Source organism: Trifolium pratense, linkage group LG1, assembly GCF_020283565.1.
Source record: "Trifolium pratense cultivar HEN17-A07 linkage group LG1, ARS_RC_1.1, whole genome shotgun sequence".
NCBI classification, from domain to species: Eukaryota; Viridiplantae; Streptophyta; class Magnoliopsida; order Fabales; family Fabaceae; genus Trifolium; species Trifolium pratense.
Window position 1 is genome coordinate 22,268,787 of NC_060059.1, and position 25,355 is coordinate 22,294,141.

General features: G+C 35.0%; 2 protein-coding genes across 2 annotated transcripts; both read left to right on the top strand.

Moving 5' to 3' along the window:
• Window positions 1–6,165: 6,165 nt before the first annotated feature.
• On the top strand, window positions 6,166–9,026 carry LOC123881613 (protein DOWNY MILDEW RESISTANCE 6-like). The gene is made up of 4 exons (XM_045930338.1): window positions 6,166–6,426; window positions 6,820–7,070; window positions 7,966–8,284; window positions 8,552–9,026. The coding sequence occupies exons 1-4, from the start codon at window positions 6,217–6,219 to the stop codon at window positions 8,804–8,806; spliced, it is 1,035 nt and encodes a 344-aa protein (XP_045786294.1). The 5' UTR covers window positions 6,166–6,216; the 3' UTR covers window positions 8,807–9,026.
• A 1,769-nt stretch (window positions 9,027–10,795) lies between these two features.
• On the top strand, window positions 10,796–11,545 carry LOC123887507 (ethylene-responsive transcription factor ERF098-like). The gene has a single exon (XM_045936835.1). It carries the CDS (start codon window positions 10,831–10,833, stop codon window positions 11,278–11,280), a length of 450 nt encoding a protein of 149 aa, XP_045792791.1. The 5' UTR covers window positions 10,796–10,830; the 3' UTR covers window positions 11,281–11,545.
• Window positions 11,546–25,355: the final 13,810 nt, after the last annotated feature.

The following is a 25,355-nucleotide window of genomic DNA, read 5'->3' on the forward strand; positions in this document are numbered from 1 at the left end:
AAAGCCTTAATCTCTTATCTGATTCAGATACTCCTGGTGGGTCTGTGTAGTCACAAGCTTCATAGAAATGCTCCAGGTGGAGATTTGGACATTGTGTTTCTGCCCCTGAGTATTGATTCTCTTTGAGGGCGGTGAGCACTGAATTCTTGATATCAAATGACACATGATTCCTAGGTTGAAAACCCAAATTGGCAAGCTCTCCATTGTTTCTTTGCCCATAGTCACCTAACGTCCTTTCAGGCACAACTGGTGGAGGTGGTGGTGGATTTCCAGCCATGATGTTGGCTTCGTTGTCCGATGTGTCTGGACTAGAAACCACTTCTTCACTACTTTCTTGTGCAACACCTGCTAACCGGGCAACCTCTCGGGCTAACCGAACTGCTTTTCTGTTTGCTTTAGCTGTTTTCTCTATTTCAGGATCAAAGATAAGTTCTCTTGCTGCTTTCCTACCTTGCATAAACAACCAGAAAATACCTTAAGAAGCAACTGCACTACACAAGAATGAAAAAGAAAATAAAATTCAGAACTAATTTTTGTATAGATATTCTTTTATAATTACATAAACAAAAACTTCAGTAAAGATAAAACAATAAAATTTAAAAGGTATGAATCAATTGCCTTGTTGATTTAATCAACAATCCCCGGCAACGGCGCCAAAAACTTGATAGAAATTTAGCAAGTGTACTAAATAGTCGTCAAGTAGTATAATAAAATCGTTCTTTCCGCAGGGATTGTTGTAAATCAATTGTAAATTGAAGACATACTCATGTAAATTGACATAAATTGTAAAAGGGGGGTCTTGTTTGGTTTCAAGTTTAAATTTTTAAACTTTGGAATTGCTTTGGTGTTTAGATTGATGTAAGAAAAACGATTGGTCCTTTTTGGGTCATCTAATTACTATTTCTCTTGGTAGTGTCATGTATGATAACGAATTATTCAAATTAGTTTCATGATTTGATTAAAACATAATTGATTATGCCCAATGTCTTGGTAACATAATCCTCTCTCATGATCATCAATCCCTAATTTCTTAGTAAGACCTATGATCATGTGAGGAAGAAAAACTTTAATCTTTTAATCTCAATTAACAATCCGAAATGTCTTAAGTGAAAGTTAATTGATTAATCATTCCTAGATCGATGATTTATTCCTATTGTCATAGTAAAACAAATCATTGCAATCATCATATAAGTCGCGAATTCATACAAAGCATTAAGCACAAAGAACAATCAATAGAAACTAACTTCGTAATTCATTAATCATATCATATGACAATCACATAATTCAAGATCAAAAGTAATTAGAATCACCTAAGGACCAATCATGAGAATTTAGCTAGACATTGCAAATTCAAAAATTACATCAATTAAAATGAAAGAAAGCATGATTACAAGAAGAATCTTGATGTGTTTCCACACTGGAATCCTTGCTTGGTCGCTCTTGATCCTCCAAAATCGCTCCAAATGCTGTTCTTAGTGTCAAAAATTCGATAATGATCCAGATCTGATGTTTCCCTTTTATAAAACTGATCAAAAATAACGTTTTCCGCCTGAGGCACAGAATTTCCGCCCCAGGCGTAAGAAGTTTCGTTTTAGGCACAAGAAATTCGCCTGAAACGGTAAAACAGTGAGCAAACCAGCTTCTTCAGCAAAATTTCCGCCCCAGGCGCAAAAATTTCTGCCCCAGGCGTAAAAGTACTATAAAATCCACCAATTTTCATTTGCTATCTTCCTCCGCATGTAGCTTCGAGTCAATGTCTTATTCTTCATGATTTAAGTCAAAAACCTCTAAAAACACTTGAAAATGGTCTTTATTTCCATGTAATGACTAACGTCATCAATAGACATAGGGTAAAAGGGTAATTATACACAAGATATTTATCACGGAAAGATTTGTCATATCACGTGACATTCTTGTGACTTGGGTAGCAGTGATGTGTTGCTAGATACCGCTCACTGTTTATAATATTGAGATTAATATTATTGCCAACGTCATAGGAACCTACAGGGTCACACACATAAGGACAGTTAATGACGGGAGAAATAAGTATGACTTATTAATGGGGTGCGATTAGTAACAGTAGGTTATTGGGCTTGCGAAGTCCAATAACCGCTTTGGCCTAAAGACAACATAAGAAGCTCTATAAATAGAGCCTTATGCAATTCAGTGTTTGTGTTACACACATAATCCGAATTTTGGAGAAACCCTAAAATTCTCTAAAACCCTAACCGCACTAAATCTCCCTCTACCGTCGTCTTGCAGCTAGCACTAAGAGGTGAACGGAAACTGTTCGTGTGGACCGGCTAGAGGTGCTGCGATCGTGCAGTGCTTGTGATCAACTCAGAATCGAGGAATTTGTTCTTCAAAGGTAATAACTGAAACCCTGATCATGTCCATTCACAAGGATCCATCGAAGGAAAATTTTAATTTCCGCTGCGTTTTACATCTCTGTTTTGCTACGATTTTCCTTCATATATTGTTCTATAAACATGACCCATATTGCAATATAAAGAGATACTTGTGAAGAGAATAATACAAGATATTCTTTTATTCTGTCTTTCATCTCTATTATATGTCTTGCTCTTATTTTGGTTTTACACAACAATTCTACTAATAACAAATATTTGCGTATAAGATAATGCTGAATTTATTTTGATGAATATTTTTAAAATATCAACTTTCTATAATTTCTACCGATAAATAATAAAAAATATTGATAGACAAAATTATACATTAACATATATTTAAAAGTGAATTGTACCAGTGGAACAGATAGCAATCAGAGATGAATTAAACCATCGGTACGGATAATTAAATGTAACGTAGATGCGGTGTGTTATGCGGAACAAAATTTCTATTGCATAAGGGCATGTCTTTGTGATGATAAAAGCCAATTTGTTGCTGCGTTCGCAAAGAGAGATTCGAAGGCCATCCTGCTATTGATGAGGTAGAAGCTATATGAGTCTTGGAAGCACTCAAATGGATTCAAAATTCACATAATGCAGCAAGCCATATTGAATCAGACACTTTGCATGTGGCGCAAGCTCTTGGTAACAATGCCAAAATAATTTAGAGTTTGGTTTTGTCATTGAATTATGTAGAAGTTTATTAAATTTAAATAAGAACTGTAGAGTCAGTTATGTTAGACGACAAGATAATCGAGTGACTCATGACTTAGTTCAGACAACTCGTTTTACAACTAGTCCTCAAATTTATAATTATTGTCCACCTTATATTGAAACAATGATTATGAATGAAATGCATTAAGTTTGTTTGTGTAAAAAAAACTGAATAACTTAATATTGGAGAATTTGTCAAAAAAAAAACTTAATATTAATGGACAAAGGGAGTATATCCCCTGTTTTGAAAATGTGCATAAACAGAGAACTCCATATAAGATAAACCATGCATAACATATGATGCACGTGAACCAACTCTTAATGGGAAAGAATACTCTAGCAAGTAATTTGCTAGTCAACATATGTAAACAACGTGACGTGTGGAAGCTATCTTGCGATTAATTAAATACAACAAGATCAACTATATACACGTTCATAACATATGATGCATTGCACGTGTCCAGATTTCTTAAAAACAAACTAGTCCCACACCTGTACGATGTACATGTGTTATGTGGTATTTTATATTATAATGTTGAAAAATTATTCGTATAAATTGTAACAATAAGTATTGTGAAAATAAAAATAAAAATAAAAATAATAATAATAATAATAATAATAAAAGTGATGTACTTATCACTTCCTTTAACCAATATATTTTCAACCTTATATGTTGATCATTCTTCAACCAATTTTTTTTATCTTTGAAACCAAACCCTTTCTCACAGTAGCAAGAATCTTATCACATTGGATGATCAAAGTAAAAAAAAGGGAAAAAGTCAATAATAATAAAAAAAAAACATCAATAGAGATTTTGTGAAAATGTGAGAAGTATATCAAGATAATACATCACATCACCTTTTCATCAACAAACAACATATTCATAGACATAACCTCAGTTTGGTTTGTATTTGTCTGTTACATTGCACACATGAGCTATTCGAACTTTCAACTTTAGATTTGCTTTTCCAGCTATGGTTTGAAAGAATGATTTTTTTTTTTTAACTAAAAACTAAACTCAATAGAAATGTATGCATGGATAAAGAAGTAACTGTTATACTAATTATATATACCTATATGTATAGAGAATGAGTAGGGACCATCAAAATTGAATGAAATATGATAATGATAATGGTTATATATTTCAATCTCATAACCTAACTTTTTGCATAACCTTCACTCTTCTCTACAATTATAATGTAATTATAAGTCAATAATGTATACACTCTTCGTATTTTTGTGTGTGACTAAATTATAAACTCTTTGTTGTTTTTATGAAAACGGTTGACATTTAAAAATGGGATAAATGTTGAAAGAGAATCCAACTATGCTCATCTTCATCGTCACTAAGTAATGTTATAATAATGTAGAAAAGTGTAACATCTTGTGACATCAATTTTTGGATAATTGGAGATGTATAATTCAATAATAATGTAGAAAACTGTAACATCTTGTGACATCAATTTTTGGATAATTGGAGAAACATAATTCTTTATTATTTATTATGAGATTTGTATAATATAAAAAAAATAGAGATGAGAATGATATAATATAAGGAAGTGATGTGACATTATTGTGTGACTTAATTGGATGTAAGTGGGTGATGTGGATTAGGGTTAAAATGGATAGTAAGAGAACTATCTAAGAATTATATATATAGATATATATACTCAGATGATTATTATGATTATTATTATTATTATTATAAAGAGCTATTTAAGTGGTACATTATGCCGTAGTATTTTATAAACATAGGTCATTTTATGACTCGATGAAAGAACATTCCAATCTAAACACACAGTTTAAAATATTATCCTAACTTATGCATCATCCCCTAATTAAACCACTTTTTATATTATAGATAACTAAGTAAGAGTTGGTCTTCGAGAAATATAATAATACCGCACATGACCACAATTAGCTGTCAAAAAAAGATAGGCTTAAATGTAGTTTTGATCCCCTTATTTTGAATTTTTTGAAGTGTTGGTCCCCCTATTTCAAAAACCAATTTTTTAGTCCCCCTATTTTAGATTTTTTGTACTTTTGGTCCTCCACTTCATTTTGAGTCAATTTTCATGATGTGGCAGATGACACATGGAAACTACAATTACACGTGACATTATTGTTTATTTTATTTCAATAAATCATTTCATGAAAATTTATTTTGATTAATAAAATATTAAATAAATAAATTAATTAAAAGAGATTAATTACAAAAATCCCTAATTTTCCCAGATTTCTTCATCTACGATCATCATCTCATCTCAAATCTAGATTTCTTCCTCATCCCATCTTCAAAATTAGAGAATGCTTTGTTGAGTTGGTTTCCCTTTAGGTCTGGAGTTTTATGCTATGAGGAAAGTTATAGAACAAATAAACTTGTACAGTAAATAGGTAATTTTATTGATATTGGGAAACAATGAACGATTTCCTAATTGAAAAATATGAAAAAATTTCTTGTTCACATTAGTTAGATTTTTGGTTACGAGGAGTTAAGTGGACGAAACGGAGGAAAATTTTGGTGGGGTTGGTGATGAAGTTGAATAACTTTGGATTTTTGTTGTTGTTGATAGACGAATAAATTTGGATTTGGAGATGAGAGGATGAACACAACTATGATGGCAAAGAATTCTAGGAAAATTAGGGATTTTTGAGATTAATCTCTTTTAATTTATTTATTTAATATTTTATTAATCAAAATAATTATTTTTTTACTGTAATCAAAATAATTTTTAATAATATGATTTATTGAAATAAAATAAATAATAATGTCACGTGTAATTGTAGTGTCCATGTGTCATCTGCCGCATCATGAAAATTGACTCAAAATGAAGTGGGGGAGCAAAAGTACAAAAAATATAAAATAGGGGACTGAAAAATTAGTTTTTGAAATAGGGGGACCAAAACTTCAAAAAAATTCAAAATAGGGGGATCAAAACTGAATTTAAACCAAAAAGATATAATATGCACATTATTAATTTATTGCTCTTCTCTCTCTCCATCATCATATATATATACACCCTTGACCCCTCCTCATTTTTACCATTCAAATCATTGTGTATGAAACATAATCAAGATAGTACTTAAAAAGGATCAAATGGAGAAACTTATTTCAAACTGGTCAAATATAAAATCTGTACCAGAAAACTACATATTCCCACTAGAATCAAGACCTGGGGATCTCAAAATCCCAACAAGCAACAGCATCCCAATAATTGATCTCAATGAAGCACAAAAGGATGATAGTGATAGAGCTAACACAATTCACCAAATTATCAAGGCTGCTCAGGAGTTTGGATTCTTTCAGGTTCATACTAAATGCTCTATTTTTCATCTATATAAATATATCAATTTTCTAGACAAAAAAATATATCAATTTTTTTTTAAAGTCTCAGCACAAAATTTCTTCATACTTTTGTCCCCACATTTTTGCCGTTACCAATTTTAATTCTTATAAGTGACACATGTTTAACATAAGTCGAGGTGACATTTCTTTCGAAACAGATTGCGAGTTGTTAATGTGTTAATTAATGCAGTTATAGTATTAACCGTCCGATTTAAACCAATGGTCAAGATCATTTTAATGTATATGTATTATAACTGTCTGATGTGAAATCAATGGACGAGATCGATTAGTGCATGTTACTGTGTTATTTGTTTACTGCAGCAAAGCCTGATCTCATTTCTTTGGTTGAAACAGGTTATTAATCATGGAATCTTGGAGAATGAAATGAAGGAAACAATGAGTGTTTTTAAGGAGGTGTTTCAGATGTCTGATGAATACAAGCAAAAGTTGTATCTTGATGATGATTTGAAGACATGTAAGAGGTTTACTAGCAGTCTAAGATATGAAACTGAAAATGTTCATTTATGGAGGGATAGTCTTAGACACCCAGCTCATCCTTTGGAGGATTGGCAACACTTGTGGCCTGAAAATCCAACTGAGTACAGGTAAAATAATGGTGTATAATTAGAACTTGGTGACAAAATAAACTCATTTGTCCACATCCATCTAACTTATCAAAGAATGGTGTTTAATTAAACTATTTTCCAACTACTCATTTGTCTAAGTGGTAAGGATTTTAAACTCTTAAATAAATGGTTAAGGTATCAATGACATTCGCTAATAGAGAAAATTTGGTTTGGAGACGGAGAGGATATTCATCTTGCATGTTTATTAAGTTCTTTGATGAAGATTAACCACTACTAAAACGACCATGAAACTCCGTACCTATAACATAATTAAAATAAAATAATTGAACTATTTTCTATTTTCCTAAATCCATTAGATCGCCTTGAATGAATTGCCCTCACTTATAAACACATATTTAGATCATCTCGCAACCGACGTGAGACGTCTTAACGCCACTACTCCAACCGGCGATGGATAAAAAAAAATTAAAATAACTTTATTTCCTATTTAAATAGATGATAGATATCAATTTGATTTTGTAGTAGTTCAATTCTATTGGATTGTAAAAAGATTAATAGTCCTTGAGTCCTTCCATAGGCCAAGTTAAATTTGCATTCAATCTATTTCATATTATCAATCTCACCCTAATTTGCAAATGTAATTTTTAAGGAAAAAAAAAAGAAGCTTTTCTTAACCCTTCTGGTTTTAGAGAAAGGGGTTTGATAATCCCGACTTAAACTCGATTGCAAGGTAATTAAAATATGACTAAAAATTATTCTTCACAAAATTAAACTCAAAATTTTTAAACAATCCATCTTAAAGAGAGATTATTTAACTTGATCCCAATGACTTAATTAAGAAAAAAAAAAGATTATGTTTTTGTACATTTAGTTATAGATTCTAATAATCGATATTTTTTCTTGCAGAGACCAGAGAGTGTGTTGGGAATTTCTCGGTTAAAATTAAGGAGTTAGGTTCAAGGATCATGGATTTGATTAGTGAAGGCCTTGGTCTAAAGTGTGGATATTTTGACAATGATCTTACCGGATCATTGATTATCTCAATTAATCATTATCCACCATGCCCTGAACCAAGTTTAACACTAGGTTTAAGCAAACACAAAGATCCTTACCTAATAACCATTTTAATGCAAGATGGTGTAAGTGGCCTTCAAGTGTTAAAGGATGGAAAGTGGATTACTGTTGAGCCTCTTCCTCATGCATTTGTTATCAACATAGGCCATCTATTGGAGGTACACTTAATTGATTTTCTAATTCATAATATGGATCAGATACATCTGTTAATAAACTTGAAAAAAGATTTTTTGCTTATATATATGAGACCGGATTAAATACATTTTAGAATTATTTGGTTTAATAACTAATTATAAAATGAAAACAATGTTTCTTTTCTTTTCTTTTCATTCTATTATATATATATGTCTCTTTGTGATCATTTATGTAACTAACTTGCCATGTTTTTGTTGATTTGTGGTGTATTACAATATTTGAGGGTACAGATAATAAGTAAAGGTAAGCTAAAAAGCGCTGAGCATAGAGCTGTGACCAATTCAAGTCAAACTCGCACAAGTGCTGCCTTTTTCATAGCTCCATCAGATGATTGTCTCATTGAGCCAGCACAAGATCTCACTCATTATGAGAACAACCAACCTATTTTAAGGTCTTTTAAATACAAGGAGTTCCTCAAGAATTTCTTTGACACACTTGGTGATACAGACCTAATTCTCAAATCATTCGAGCCACCAAAGAATTGAATGAAATTTTGTGGAAGGCAAAATGTATCATTTAATAATGATGTAATAATGGGACACCTTCAATCTTTGTATAATTAATTACAATTAATTAAAGGTTTACTTAAATGAAGAAAATATTCTTCCAAATATAAATAAAGTTGAACAATTTGGTTCTATACATTCATTTATGAGTAATAGTTATTGCTACGAAAGGATGAAACGAAAACCACAATCATTTAAGTTGAACAATTTGGTTCTATACATTCATTTATGAGTAATATTCTTCCAAACCTCTCGATGTGACTGAGATTCATTTAAGGGGTTGACCTCTCCCAACAAATATTTCTCCATATGCAAGGATCATGATAATTTAGAGAAGTGGTTACATTTTTTTGTGTTTTATCCCTCAAATTTGGAGAAAATTTGGAGATATGTGCAGCGAGAAGTGAAAGAGGAAATTACGGGGTTAAACATGAAAATAAGATAGATGGTTACGTTACGAATAACGTGTTTTTAGAACAGCCAAAGAAATGTCATTGACTCATTAAGTGACTATCTTGAGAAGAGTAGTGGTTGATCAGAATCTTGAACCTGTTAAATGTTATTATGATTGGAATTGGTTTGATTGGGAGAATGTACCACATCCATTGTTTTGGCCTCTGGAAAAGATGCTTAAAGGAGGCTTTTGATCCTTTTCCTCTTTTATTTTATTATGTGGTTTGGATTTGTTTGTTTTTTTTTACATGGCTTGGAAACGGGGAGTAATTTATTACTTCTTCACCATCTTAAAATGTTTCTCATCTTTATTCTCATTTTATGTTTTGGAGAATATTATTTCTTCATTCTCATGTATTTTCATAATTTCTGCAGAGATTAACAACATTAAAAAAAATTATGAAATTTCAATTATTTTCGATCAAGCTAGTTGTAAAACAAATGAAGTTTAATTATAAAACAAATAAAAAATTAAGATATTATTATGAGTTTTGTGAAAATAATAAACATAACACATATAAATAAATTTATAATATATAAAGTATTAAAATACACACACATATAAATATTATTTTAATAAAGTATTTGGGTTCAGAGTCTCTAATATTAGTGTTTCTAATATTGTTGTAACTTATAAGTTGTAAGTAGTAAATAAATAAAAAAATTACAAATGATATCCGTTTCATATTAATTATATAATTTTTTTATTTAGCATATATATGCACCAAAAATAATAATTTTGGTGTCCCTAGATATTTGATGTCTTGTGCGATCGTTCTTTTCGAACACCCATCAAAAACCCGTTCCCAAGAACCGGAGAGTTAAAAAAAATTCGTGGAAAATGACTTTGGTCATAATAATGGGCTCAATTGTATCTTCTGGCCCAAGTCTTTCGGTGTCATTCATTGATGGGCTAATTAACAAACGTATTATTCAGGCAATATTGAAACATTATCTAAACATATACTTATCTTTCATAATCTCTTGTTTATTTGATATATTCGAAATTTAGATACGACTAATTCTATGATGTAAGACATGATGCTACAGCTACTGAGGTTCAATGTTTCATGTGTGTGGTGAATGTAAGACAATGTTTTAGGTCCAATTTGAATTAATCTTGTTTTTTAGTCCATAAAAAAATATTCCATTAGTAATTTATAAAAAAGAATCCCATTTATTATTACCTATGTCTTCACCTTGTATCTGGAATTGAGAACCAAGATACCAATGTAGTGACATTATATATGAATAATTCCAAACAAAAACTTATTGGGTTGACCCTACTCATGCAATTTTATAGCCATCACCAAATTAAACTTGTGATCCACATACTTTGAACTGACCTAGAAAACAATCTCCATCAAGTGGTCTCAGCAAAACTACTAATTTTTCTCAATCCATTGAATCTATTAAGAATCTGACACTACAATTTCACTAGCCAATGAAATCACATAGGTACATTGGTATAACAGGTATAAATTGCATAATGTAGCTATAAGGTTGTTAATAAAATGGCACTATAGTATTAGTAAGTTACAAAATAATTAATGGAAGAGGAAATTTCAAAGGAGAAGAATGACAAACAAGAGTCACCAAAAGAAATCCGATACCGAGGAGTGAGGCGGCGTCCATGGGGAAAATATGCGGCCGAGATTCGCGACCCAGCTCGAAAAGGTACCCGTGTATGGCTAGGGACATTTCTCACGGCGGAAGAAGCTGCGAGAGCTTATGATCGTGCCGCCTTTGAAATGAGAGGTTCTTTAGCCATTCTCAATTTTCCACATGAGTATCCATTTCTCAACTCCTCTTCTTCATCATCATCGTTAGCACCCAATCCACATTTATCTTCTAGCTCGGAATCATTATTGCCTTCAAATTACCAAAATGAGCATGGAAAAGAAGTCATTGAGTTTGAATGTTTGGATGATAAATTGTTAGAGGAACTTCTTGATTGTGATGAGAGTGAAACTACCACTCACAAAAACTTGCCAAAGTAGGTTAATTAGAAGTGAGAACTCAACATTTGGATTGGGAGTTTCTAGTGAAAAATGAAATGTGTTTTAAAATGTGAATTGGATAAGGTCATAACGGTTGCATTTTATATTAGTTAATTAATTGGTTTCCTTGTACCGGAAGGAACAGCTTATATTCCTTTTGTGTTGTTCTAAAATTATTTAAATATGGTAAAAAAGTGTTGGATTTGACAAAGTAGTTTATCTTGTTCTATATGCACAATTAAAGTTATATGATGTTGATTATTATGTTATAAATTATAATGTAATTATATTTCGGGAGAACCCGGATTCGATTTCTGGATGGAACAATTTCTTGGCCAGACTTTAGTTATCTCGCGGTCGAACTCTGGATTAATAGGGACCCTTTTCCCTAGGAACCAGATGATTATAAAAAAAAAATTATGATGTAATTATATTAAGAAATACAAATATTTGAAATAAATAGATAAACCAAGGATATCAAAACCGGACCGGACCGGCCGGTCGGACCGTGAACTGATCATGAAAACGGTTCGGTTTTGAGCAAAAAATGGATAGGAAACCGACCGGCAAAAAAACGCGTGAACCAGGGTCGAACCGGCCGGGCGGTTCAAGCGGTTTTGCAGATTTTTTTTTTTTATAAAAAAAACAGAGCAAGACGACGTCGTTTTAACCTTTTTTTAAAAAAAAAAAACTGAAACAAAACAACGACGTCATAGGAATAGGAAATGTTTTTGTTTTTCATTTGGTTTGAATTATAAATTTTATTTTATTTTGACTTGTGATATTTTATCTTTTTAATATGTGAAATTATGAAATATTGAGCAATTATTCATATATTTTTATTTATATATTAATTAAAATATGTATATTTAATTAAAAACAGTTCGACCCCGATTGAACCCGGTCCGACCAATTGAACCTTGAACCGGTGAGCTCGCCGGTTCGATGACCGGTCCAATTCTGACAACCTTGAGATAAACCATAAGGTGTAATGCGAACTGACTAATCCCAAATATGGCGAACAAAGATTAATTAGTGCATTTAGCTACAGTCTTTTATAAATATTGATATTGAAGATCCGGATCTTAATTTTAGAGTGTCACGGACAGTGGCAGAATCAGGAATTAAAATTTGAGGGGGTCGCTAAAAAATTTATGATACATAAAATAATAAAAAATTATATTTCTGTTTGGCATAAATTTGGTATTTATCAATTAAATATAATTGGTGGGTCCAATATTTATTTGAAGGTTAGGTTGTTAAAACAAAACTTTCAAATATTGTGTCGAAGCTTCAACTATGTCGAAACGGGAAAGAGTTTCGAATGCGTCGAAGTTAATGCTTGTAGGTTAGTCCGCCAAGGAGCGTGTCGAAACGGCGAAACAAATCAAAGGGCCAGTTGGTCCAGGCCCAAAAGAAACAACAACGGCCCAATAGAGTATTGGCTCGCACTGAAGAAAGAAGAGTCAAAAGTGGAGAACGTGGGTCGATGTGGCAAATCGAAGAGCGTCCAGATGATCAAGAAGCAGTTACCACTTCGCCATAGTATTTATAGTAGTTTTTCATTCAGAACAAATGTCACAAAATTTCATACAAAACTTTCTCTGAAAATTCTAAGTACTCAGCGATCGAACGAAATGAATATCGAGGAGAAGATGTATGTTTTGTGAACCATTTACTTTGTAATTGCTTTTCATTTAATGCAATTTACTTTCCAGCAATGTTCTTTAGTTTTATTTAATGTTTGTTTATGAAGTTGCTGTTTCGAGGCGATTCGAACTAGCTCTTTCTTTCATCGTTTGCAAAAGATTTAATTCTTAAGTGTTTGTTATACCTTTTAGACGAACACTCAAACATTTTTCTAAGTAAACAAAACACAAAATTGTCCTGAGATTTACTAGTTGATCTCGCGAGTTTAAATACTTAAACTAGCGGTTGTTTACCAAATTCCTACGTAAACAAATTGGCACACCCGGTGGGACGGGTTTTGTGTTTGTTTAAAAAATATTTGTGTCGTGGAATGAGAAACTTGTTGTCTGTTCTTAACTTTCGATAGGTTATGGTTAGAACTACTCAAAGATATAACTCTAGTAAAAACCAAAGTTCTAGCGCAATGAGTGGTGAGGCAAGTTCGAGTGGAGGAATCGATCCACCCACACAGAGTTCGAGCACGACTAGTATAGTAACTGCTTCGGCGGTTTCTAGTCCTGTAATCTCGAACGTTCACGATGTCATTCCAACTATTCCAATAACAACTATGGCATTCCCATTTGTAACCGCCGATTATGGACGTCCAAAAGTATCTTCAGGGTTTAATCCTATGTATGGGCCTCCCCCTACACTTGGCCTTGGAATGCCAGTATTCGAACCTGATAGGTACACTTCGGCTAGGGTAACATCCACACCCTTAACTACTGCGTCTGTGTTGTCACTAAGACAACAAATGGATGAGAGTAATCATGAAACGGTTAACCTCTTGACGCAACAAATTGGTACTGTGTTTAATCCATTAATTCAAAATACCAATGACAGTTACCAAATGTTAGCATTTCAAATGAGTCGAATTGCTGATTTTTTTGGTACACCCCCTCCACCACCAAGAGTAAATCCTGTTACTCCACAAGTAATATTACCCTTACGAGGTTAATCAAAATCCTCAAGTGATAAATCAAAATCCTCAAGTGGTTAATCAAAACCCTCCAGTGGTGATGGTTAGGAGAAACTAAGATGCTGATGAGGTGGTTCGAGAGGTTCAGAACAATAACTTACTTGGCCAAAATAACTTAACTAACATAGTCGAAACGATTCTGGCCCAAAATGGTCTGAACACAGGTTGTCGAAGGCCAAATTTTGTCTCTGCATTCAATGAGTATGTGTTGCAAACAGAGTTGCCAAGGGGTTGGAAAGTCCCAAAGTATACTAAGTTTGCTGGGGATACTAGTGAATCGACTGTGGAACACATTGCTAGGTACTTAGCTAAATCTGGGAATTTGGCAAATAATGAAAATCTGCGAATGAAGTACTTCCCCAATTCGCTTACCAAGAACGCTTTTACTTGGTTCACAACCTTGCCTCCCAATTCGATTCATAGTTGGGCCCAATTGGAAAGAGTTTTCCATGAACAATTCTATATAGGCCAAACCAAAATAAGTCTCAAAGAACTAGCCAGTGTCAAACGAAAAAACCAAGAATCAATTGACGATTACTTAAACAGGTTTCGTTTGCTTAAGGCCAGGTGTTTTACCCAAGTGCCTGAACATGAGCTAGTCGAAATGGCCGTTGGTGGCCTAGATTATTCGATCAGGAAGAAATTAGATACACAATACCTTCGAGACATGTCACAATTAGCTGATAGAGTGAGACAGATCGAAAGGTTAAAAGCTGAAAAAGTTAGAAATTCTAAGTTTCAGAAAAAGAAAGAAATTAGTTTTATTGACTCTTATGACAATGAAATTGATTATGAAATTGATGACGAATACTTGGAACTTGAGGACAGTGATGTCAATGTGGCTGAATTAAAGCCTGGGCCTCCTTACAAATGTAAATTGTTGAGGCCTTAGAATGGAAAAAATCCAGTCGAACCCAAAAATGATAAGTTTGTCACAAAAACCTATACCTTTGATATTACAAAGTGTGATGAAATTTTTGATTTGTTGGTGGCTGAAATATGCTGATAAGGCAAAGTCTCCATTGAAGGTGGACGCAGATCCTCTGCTAACTGCTGATGCCACCTATGTCGAAGTTTACGACTGCAACATAGTTGAAGTTGTAGATGCTGCTGCTCAGATTGAGGCTGTACCTGAAGAAGAGTATGAGAAGAGGGTGCGTGAAGTGTATCCCAATGCTGAGGAAGAATTGGTGGACTTCCTGAATAGGTGCAAACTCAAGAATTCTGAAGTGATGCTTTGCCCCAGGTGCAGCGCTGTATGTGATAAAGAGGCCACTGCAGGCCTTCAAAGTGTTGTGCCTTATGCTGAAAGCAAAAGAAAATGGTCAAAGACTAAGCCAAATCAAAAAGCTTGGCCATACAAAGGAGCAAATTGGGGAAAACCTATTACCAAAGGCCTCTCAATTCAGCAGAGGCTAGGCCCCCAAAACACTTTCAAGCCATCTGGAAGAGCACCCATTAACCAGTGGGTAAGTGGGCAGTATGTGACTTTCAATAAGAGAATGATGGAGAGTGGAAGTTCTAGCAATGTTAATGTTAACATTGTTTCTGAGCCTAAGGGTTCAAAAGTGGTAGCTGGAAAAGAAAAGGTGAATGCTGCCACAGAAGCCAATAAGTACTCTTATAGAAACAATTATAAGGGGAAAAATCCTATGACTCGCACTCAGTGGCGAAGGTTTCAAAGGAAGAAGAAATTGGCAAGTAAAGATGCTGAGGCTGGGGGCAAGCCCACTGTAGTTCAGCAGGTTGAAGTGGCCAAGAGGCCAATGAAAGAGAGGCTTTCCATAATAGTGGAAGAGCCAAAAGCTGAAAATACCAAAGAGATGGTAGAAGGCGAAGATGACATGGATGATGATGACCTCTTAGATGATGGATCATATTTCGACGTAATGGTTAATGTTGTGTCCATCTTGCCTTTGGAATATGACATTCCTACAGAAGTCAATGAGGTAGAAGAAGACTTCGAGGCTCTCGATTTGGCTGATCATAAGCCAATGTGTTACTATGTTATGCAAAATGGCTGTGTCGAGGAACAGAAAGCTGTTTTCGAAAAGCCAGATTTGGGGATGCAAAACCACTTGAAGACTTTGTTCATTAGAGCATGAAGGTGTGAAAACACAAGAAGGGGGGGGGGGGGGGGGTTGAATTGTGTTTTAGCTAAGTTAAAACTTTTTCAAGTTCTTAACTCAACTACGTTCGCAGCGGATAAATAACACAAATAATAACAAGAGAGAGAGAGAGATCACACAAGCAATTTATACTGGTTCCTCTCACAAAACGAGAGTAGTCCAGTCCCCTTGCACTTCCAAGGGAGTTCACTATAATCACACAAGATTACACCTGCTCAAGCACACAAGCAAGAGACTTCTCAACAATGCTCAAGCACACAAGCAAGAGACTTCACACTTAAGCACACAAGCTTAAGTTTCACACTTAAGCACACAAGCTTAAGTTTCCTCAAGTAATAGTAAAGTATATAAAAATATACAAGAGCTCTTAGATGAACCTAAAGAGAGCAAATACAGATAGTACAAAGTATTTGGCTAAAGTGCAAAAACACTTAATGAGAGGTTCAGAGCTTGTATACACAGAGTTCAGAGTTTGTTCAGCGCACGTTCAATTCTTGATCATAGTTTTTTTTTTTGAAGCTGAATCTTCTAGTATATATACCACTAGAAAGGAGTCGTTGCAAAAAGAGCCGTTGGAGTTGATAATCTTTTGTCTTCAAGCAGCCTGTCTTGATGCAGTTTGATTGTATCCAAAACTAAGAAAGAGTTTCAGGTACTTTGACTACTGCAGAGTGGACTTTCCTTATTCAGCTAACAAAACTGAAGACCCACGTTCTCAAGATAGGACAGACAAAACAGAGGTAGCTGAACTGATCAGGCTTGAAAGGTCCTTTTCTTCATTGGTAGAAGAGTTGACTAGTAAAGAGAATCTTCACATCTTTCAAAGAGATCTTCAGAGTTTGATGAAGCTTGTAGACAGACAAGAAGTTCTGAAGTCTTCATCCTCTGAACGTTGTAACCTCTGAAGTCCAACATCTTCTGAGCGCTTGTGAACTTCTGAATTCACATCCTCTGAACTTCACTCAGAGCTTATATGATGCTTATATCTGCGCACTTAAAATAAATTTTTAGTCCTTCCAATTTGTTAATTAATACTTTGTTATCATCAAAACCTTTATAGATTTAGGGGCAAACATTTTCAAATCAATTTTGTTCCAACAATCTCCCCCTTTTTGATGATGACAAACAACAGTATTAATTGACAATTGTTGTTAAATTAACTTATCATGTTTTTCTTAGGTTTATGAGGTTTGCAAGCTCCCCCTAAGATTGATACTTCATAAAGTCTGAACTTTATGTTTTATCCATGATATTTTAATTTAGTATAAGATTAAGATGGTTTGAAATAAAACAAATTTCATATCTTTCTTCAGAGTGAGAGGTTTGCAAGCTCTCCCCCTAAGTCTCATAAGGCTAAGTTAAAATTGCACTCTTAACTTATCCTTACTTATGAAATTTATTTTAGTTTCAACTAACTTAGTCTCCGTATTAAAGTACGTAAAACAACTTAAAAGTAGCAACTTAAAAGTAACTTAAAACTAACGGATAAAAGCGAGATAAAAGGATAAACACGTGGTTTCAGTTTGAACTTATCACTTATCAATTAATGCGTAACTACTCCCCCTTTTGTCATTATCAAAAAGTAAAAAAATTTTATAAAATCAAGACAGTCAAAGAAGAAGAGTGGTTGTTACAAAGGTGAATTAATTTCAAAAACGAAAACCAACGCGCTCAAAGGTTTATAAAAAGGAACAAGTTAACATGCCTGCTTCACGTAAAAACAAGAATAAACAAGTGAAGCAAGAGAAGGTAGGAATAATGAAAAGATGTAGTTTACGCATCGCTGAGTTTAAGAGAAAGAAGAACGAAGAGAAACGCGAAGACGAAGAGAAAGATAAAGAAGACAACAAGAAACCACAAGAGGCTGAGATAATAATCATCTCATCAGATTCTGAAACTGAGGAGAATGAAGATGATGCTGACTATGTTGAGTTCTTGGCTAGCTATGTTCCAGAAGAGGAACAAGAAGAAGAAGAACAAGAGCAAAACCCAGATCCCATAGAAATTGAAATCTGGCACGCAGTGAACACAATGCTGCACAAGATGCTATAGCACACGTTGCAGCAAGACAGTCGCAGAACACAGTAAATAAATAAATAAATTGCAGAACAATAAATAAGACAGGAAATTGTTAACCCAGTTCAGTGCAACGTCACCTACTCTGGGGGATACCAATCCAGGAATGAATCCACTATAATAGCTCTAGTTCAAAGCCCTCGACCAACACCCGGTACTTGACTTATCACCTAGACACTACCCGTGCAATCCTACCTAAGAACCTCTTAGATAATGAGACCCCGTCCCAAATTCCCTCTAACAACACGTACCATGTTGCTGTCAATAATAATAATCAAGATGGAGACACTCTCCTAGAAACTAGACCACACTCTTGCTTAAAAGCTTATGAGTGAATCACACACACTAACTCCGTGCTTAAAAGCTTAGGAGCAGCTTACAATAAACAACACAAACCCAGTCCTAAACTTGCATCAAAACGATACAAGAAAGGCTCACAAAAGACACACACACTAAACCTCAAAAACGCACACTTTAGTAATACAAGGTTTAGAAATCTCAAGTTCAATAGCCTTGAGGCTTCACATATTTATAGTCTTCAATTGTCTTGATGTCCAAGTTAGGTCTTCAGTCTTGTACAGCTGTGAGAATTGCGGCCCAACCCTAAATTAATTTCAAAAATATAATTTGTTTGTTTCATGTTGTACCAAACAAAAAAAAGCCAAAAATATAATATAATTATATTTTTGTTTTAAATCACTTTCCTTTGACCGACTTCAATAAAACTTGCTGAGTAAGTCTCGTCTTGCCTAGACGCACGTGCCTGAATATATAATTGAAGCAAATCTTGACTCAGATTTGAAATAAAAATTCTGCACGAAAACAGAGCTTCAGTATGATGTACTATAATGCTACAGCATCTCAGTTCAGCATCTGGCTGGTTGGCTTTTGCAAAATGTAGCCAATCAAAACACCAACAATCTCCCCCTTTGGCAAATTTTGGCTAAAACAACCTTAGGCCAGTGCATAGAGAGATACAGTCTACACTTTCCTTCGAGTCAACATAAGCACACAACTAGGAAAGAAAGTAGAACGATGCTAAGCTATTTTAAACTTTCCTTCGAGTCAACATAAGCACACCACTAAGAAAGAAAGTAGGAAATTCATCAGATGAAAAGATAGCTAGCACGTAAGCATCAGAGGCATGCAACAGCGGAACATAACACATCTTAGCCTCAAAGTACAGATAGAGAGAAATAAACTCTCACATAGTGGATTCAAGATCGGAGAAATAAACTCCTTAAAATTTAAGCAACGCCACAGAGAATAGGAAAAATAAATTCCTATATAAGCATGCATATTAAAAGTAGTAGAAAAATAAATTCTACCTACTCCCCCTCAATTTATGCATAAACATTCACTCCCCCTCAAAACATGCATATCACATAAAACATGCTATACTCCCCCTCAAAACATGCATATCACATAAAACATGCTATACTAGATGCTATAGCATTTTTCATCACATCATGCACAACAGATATTACTCCCCCTTTTTAGCCATAAATTCTGACAAATAAAGTCAGTATCACACAGTAGGAGCAGAACTTCCACAGAGTTATCAGATCATAGAGAAACATAGAGTGCAGAGAGAATCAGAGCATAAGAACTCATAAAGTGCATATACAAACCATCAGGGCATAGAAAACCTGGAGTATCGAACCCAAAGACATGGATTTATGCATGTTACAATCCAGAGAGCATCAGGGCGTAGCCCACAAATTAAAATCCAAAAGGACATGCAAATAAAGCATAAGCAGGTCACATAGAAGGACTTGCGTCAGAGTCCTCCTCCTCTACCTCAGTATCACCACCTGCAATATCATTAAGAACACCAGGATTGACATTGAAAAAACACCTTGAGGTCAACAATCATTTGCTTCCTAGGCAAAACATCAGTTGACTGATTGACAGATGATGCAGCACAGTCTGCAGCATGTGTACCCTCAAACAGTCTAAAATCAAAAGATAAATCACAACCTCTCTTACTAGAAACACCAGCCTCAGTACAAATGCCAGGATGTTGAGCTAGAATAAAATCACACATCAGTGTAGGGAAAACTATAGGCATTTTCACAGCACATGACTTACCATGCAGAACAGTTTCATCAAGAATATGGAAACCAAGGTCAAGAGGTGATCTGGTCCCTACAACATTTATAAACCGAGCCAAACCTGTAGTCAGAGTATTGGAATGAGTAGTTGAAGCCGATTGCAGTTTTCTGCTTTAATCAAATCAACAAGCTTTTAGCATTGTAAAAAATCTTCACTTAAATTCCTTTCCACATCAAGCCTTCTTTAACCTCCTAGTACTAGAAGCAGGAGTCCTCTCAGTAAGGTTGAGATTGTCCACATAAATAACATTTGAATCTTTCTCAGCAGATTCATCAACATTCAAAGGAACAGACATAGTTTTACCACTATCATCAACATAAGGGATCACATAGATATCATGAACTAAAACATTATCAGTAGTAGTTGCTTCAGAACCCTTTTCTTTGTCAGGAACAATAACATCATCTGGAGACTCGGGTATCAAGATGTTATCCAAATTTTCCCGTGCTGCAGATGTTGTAGCATCATGTGCAACATCTTTCTCAGGAACACTCTTCTTGACATGTTCCAACACAGAGTCATCTTTGACCTCAATTGGAGCGCTAATATCATTACCAACAAATGTTAAACACAGTAGGGGAGAACACCACATAACTTTCTCTGACAAATACTTTCTCACCACAAGAAACATCCTTATTATCAACAAACACACAATTCTTACCAAATCTTCAGATGTTTCAACATTACCCATAACAGCGTGCATTACTAAATAAGTTGAAGAGAAAACTGCACGCCACACTTGCAATAATTGCTATAACTCTTCAGATAGGCAAATCCCAAGTTTGCCTCGCAATTTTTCAAATTGGACCGCATCTAGAGCCTTAGTAAAAATATCAGCCAGTTGTTCTTCAGTGGCAATATGCTCAAGAGTCACAATACCTTCTTCAACTAGGTCTCTAATAAAGTGGTGTCTAATATCAATATGCTTCGTCCTGCTATGTTGGATAGGATTCTTTGAAATATTGATGGCACTAAGATTGTCACAGTACAATGCCATAGCATCTTGTACCACATTGTACTCCAGCAACATTTGTTTCATCCATAATAGCTGGGAGCAGCTGCTACCAGCAGCTATGTACTCTGCTTCAGCTGTAGATAAGGATACACAATTCTGTTTCTTGCTGAACCAAGATATAAGGTTGTTGCCCAAAAAGAAACAAGCTCCTGAGGTGCTTTTTCTATCATCTGCACAACCTGCCCAATCAGCATCACAATATCCTACTAGCATAGAGTTCTCACCATGAGTATACAAGATCCCATAATCACATGTACCATTCACATACTTCAAAATTCTTTTCACTTGAGCAAGATGACTCATCTTTGGCTCAGCTTGGTACCTAGCACATACTCCTACAGCAAAAGTAATATCAGGCCTGCTGGCTGTAAGGTATAATAAGCTTCCTATCATGCTTCTATAAAGACTTTGATCTACATCAACTCCCTTTTCATCTTTGGTAAGCTTTAAATGGGTTGCTGCAGGTGTTCTTTTATGAGCAGCACTTTCCATACCAAACTTTTTCACTATATTTCTTGCATACTTGCTTTGGGAGATAAAAATAGTATCTTCCATCTGCTTTACTTGGAGCCCAAGAAAGTAGGTTAGTTCACCTACAAGACTCATCTCAAACTCAGACTGCATTTGCTGCACGAAATGCTGTACCATCTCACTAGACATTCCTCCAAAGACAATGTCATCAACATAGATTTGTGCTATTAGAAATTTGCCTTGATCTTCTTTCACAAATAGAGTCTTGTCATTTCCTCCTTTCCTGTAGCCTTGACTAGTAAGGAACTCAGTCAATCTTTCATACCATGCTCGAGGTGCTTGTTTTAATCCATAAAGAGCTTTCTTTAATTTGTAAACATGATTTGGAAAGCTTGGATCAACAAACCCCTTTGGTTGTTCCACATATACTTCTTCATTTAAGTACCCATTGAGGAAGGCACTTTTCACATCCATTTGGAATAACTTGAATTTTAGAATGCATGCCACTCCTAGAAGTAATCTAATGGATTCAAGACGAGCAACCGGAGCAAAAGTCTCATCAAAATCTATCCCTTCAATCTGTGAATATCCTTGTGCAACCAGCCTTGCCTTGTTTCTGGTCACAGTTCCACTTTCATCAGACTTGTTCTTGTAGACCCATTTGGTACCAATTACATTTGCATTTTCAGGTCTAGGAACCAAGTCCCAAACTTCATTCCTCTTGAACTGATTTAGCTCTTCTTGCATAGCATTTATCCAGAACTCATCAGTCAGAGCTTCCTTCACATTTTTTGGCTCAAATTTAGACACAAAACAAGCATTAGAAACTATGTCAAGTGTCCTTCTAGTAGTAATTCCTTGATTGGGATTACCAATAATCAGGTCTGTAGGATGATTCTTTTGAGTACGAGTAGAAGGTCCTTTCTTTGGAGTAGCAGAGATTTGGTCAGATGCAGTAACCTCTGTATCATTCTTTGATTCATTAGTAGTTTCACAATCTACATCACCTGGTATAGATGCTGTAGCATCTTCTGCATCATCTTCAGCAGTTTCACTTGAGGTGTCATCTATTACCACATTTATAGACTCCATCATGGTTTTGGTTCTATTATTATATACTCTGTAGGCTCTACTATTTGTTGAGTATCCCAAGAATATGCCCTCATCACTTTTAGGATCCATTTTGGTTCTTGGTTCTCTATCAGACAAGATGTAGCATTTACTGCCAAACACATGGAAGTGCTTAACAGTAGGTTTCCTCTCCTTCCATAATTCGTATAGAGTAGTTGTTGTTCCAGATCTCAAGGTGACACGATTATGAATATAGCAGGCAGTATTCATAGCTTCTGCCCAAAAACCATGTGAAAGCTTCTTTGCATGTAACATTACCCTTGCAGACTCTTGTATAGTTCTATTTTTCCTTTCTACTACACCATTTTGTTGTGGTGTAATGGGAGATGAGAATTCATGTATGATGCCTTCAGAGGCACAGAAGTCAGAGAAACTGGAGTTCTCAAACTCCTTACCATGATCACTTCTGATCCTTAACACCACATTGTTTTTCTCCCTTTGAAGTTGAATACATAGATCTTTGAACACATCAAAGGTTTCTGATTTCTTTCTAATAAAATTTATCCAGGTGTATCTAGAAAAGTCATCAACAACAACATATGCGTACCTTTTTCCTCCCAAGCTTTCAGTTTGCATAGGACCCATCAAGTCCATGTGTAGAAGTTCAAGAACTCTGGTAGTGGTAAGATGCTGCAGCTTTGGATGTGGCATCTTGGTTTGCTTTCCAATCTGACAATCTCCACATATGCTACCTTCTTCAATTTTGAGATTTGGCAGTCCTCTGATGGCTTCTTTAGATATTGCTTTCTTCATGCTTCTTAGATTAAGATGACCAAGCTTTTGGTGCCATAGTTTTACTTCATCTTCTTTAGTGATTAAGCATGTTGACATATTTGCTTCTTCTTGGGGAACCCATAGATAGCAGTTGTCTTTTGATCTGACACCTTTCATCAAAATCTCACCTTTGTTATTTGTAACCAGACATTCAGATTTGGTGAAGTTTACTTTCATTCCTTGGTCGCATAGTTGACTAATACTTATCAAATTTGCAGTCAATCCTCTTACTAACAGTACATTGTTTAGTTTAGGCAAGCTATTACTTCTGAGCTCCCCTATCCCAACAATTTCTCCTTTTGCACCATCACCAAAGGTAACAAAGCTAGCTGAATAAGACTTTATTCCAACAAGAAATTTACTTATTCCGGTCATGTGTCTTGAACAGCCACTATCGAAATACCAGTCTTCCCTTGATGAAGCTCTAAGTGATGTGTGAGCAATCAGAGCAGTAATCTCTTCTTCAGGTTGAGTTGTATCACTTTTCTTCTCATTTTCTCCTTTAGGTTTCCATTCTTGTTGAGTAGGAGCAGTTGTGGAAACAGGTTTGTGCTGAGGACGTCTGTTAGGGTACCCATATAGCTTGTAGCAGTAAGGCCTTATGTGCCCTTTTCTACCACAATAATGACATCTCCAAGCGTGGTGCTTTCTTCTATTTCTTGACATGGGATGCTGCTGATGATGCTGCGGCTTCTGATAAGGCATCCTTTGCTTTTGAGTTTCTTTAGGCTCCATGTACATGAGGTTAGGACTGTAATTTTTGAATTTGTTGACATTTTCATAGCTAAGCCCAATATTTCTAGGCTTTCGAACATTTTTCTCTAAGATTTCCTCCAGTTGTCCATCAGCCTTATGAAGTTTGTCAAGATGCTCATCATCTTTATACAACATGTCAGAGAATTTTCTCAGCCGCCAAATGTCAGTATTTAATTTTTCAATGACTTCTTTAGCTTCTTCAAGATCAGAGGATAGATAGTTTACCTTCTTTTGAAGTTCCTCCATCTTTGAGGTATTCTCAAACTTTTCTGCTTTTAACTCATTGATGGTTACCTTTTGTTTCTCAATAACCCTGCAGATCTCAAGATCAGAGGATAGAAAATTTACCTTCTTTTGAAGTTCCTCTATTTTTGAGATATTCTCAGATTTTTCTGCTTTTAACTCATTGATGGTTACCTTTTGTTTCTCAATAACCCTGCAGATTTCTTCACTTTTAAGACAAAGTTCCTTGTAGGATGCAGCAAGCTCTTCATAGGTTACCTCTCCATCATCAGATTTTGTATCAGATGTAACAATACCTGTTAAGACTGAGATATGTTTAGCAGTTACAGATGCTGTATCATCTTCTGAGTCATCATCCTCAGACCAACTGACAGTTAGTCCTTTCTTTGCTCTCTTCTGATATGTTGGGCACTCAGGTCTGATGTGACCATATCCTTCACATTCGTGACATCGAATGTTTCTGTTTAAGTTTGATTTTTCATCACCCTTTGGTTTTCCTTGACTCTCATTGCTGCGCATAGTGCTTGGAGCATTGTTTTTGAAATTTGATCTGGGTCTCTTATCCATTCGTTTCAGAACTTTGTTGAATTGTTTTCCCAATAACACCATGGCCTCAGAGATACTCTCATTAGATTCTTCTTCATCCTCCAGTTCTTCTTCATTATTTTTAGATGAGAAGGCAATGCTCTTATTTTTC

Bases quoted from the DNA above. Each gene is read 5' to 3' on its own strand.
- LOC123881613 (XM_045930338.1), top strand. From the start codon at position 6,217: ATGGAGAAACTTATTTCAAACTGGTCAAATATAAAATCTGTACCAGAA. The intron at 6,427-6,819 runs GTTCATACTAAA...TGGTTGAAACAG, and splicing joins AGGAGTTTGGATTCTTTCAG to GTTATTAATCATGGAATCTT. The intron at 7,071-7,965 runs GTAAAATAATGG...TGCAGAGACCAG, and splicing joins GAAAATCCAACTGAGTACAG to AGAGTGTGTTGGGAATTTCT.
- LOC123887507 (XM_045936835.1), top strand. From the start codon at position 10,831: ATGGAAGAGGAAATTTCAAAGGAGAAGAATGACAAACAAGAGTCACCA.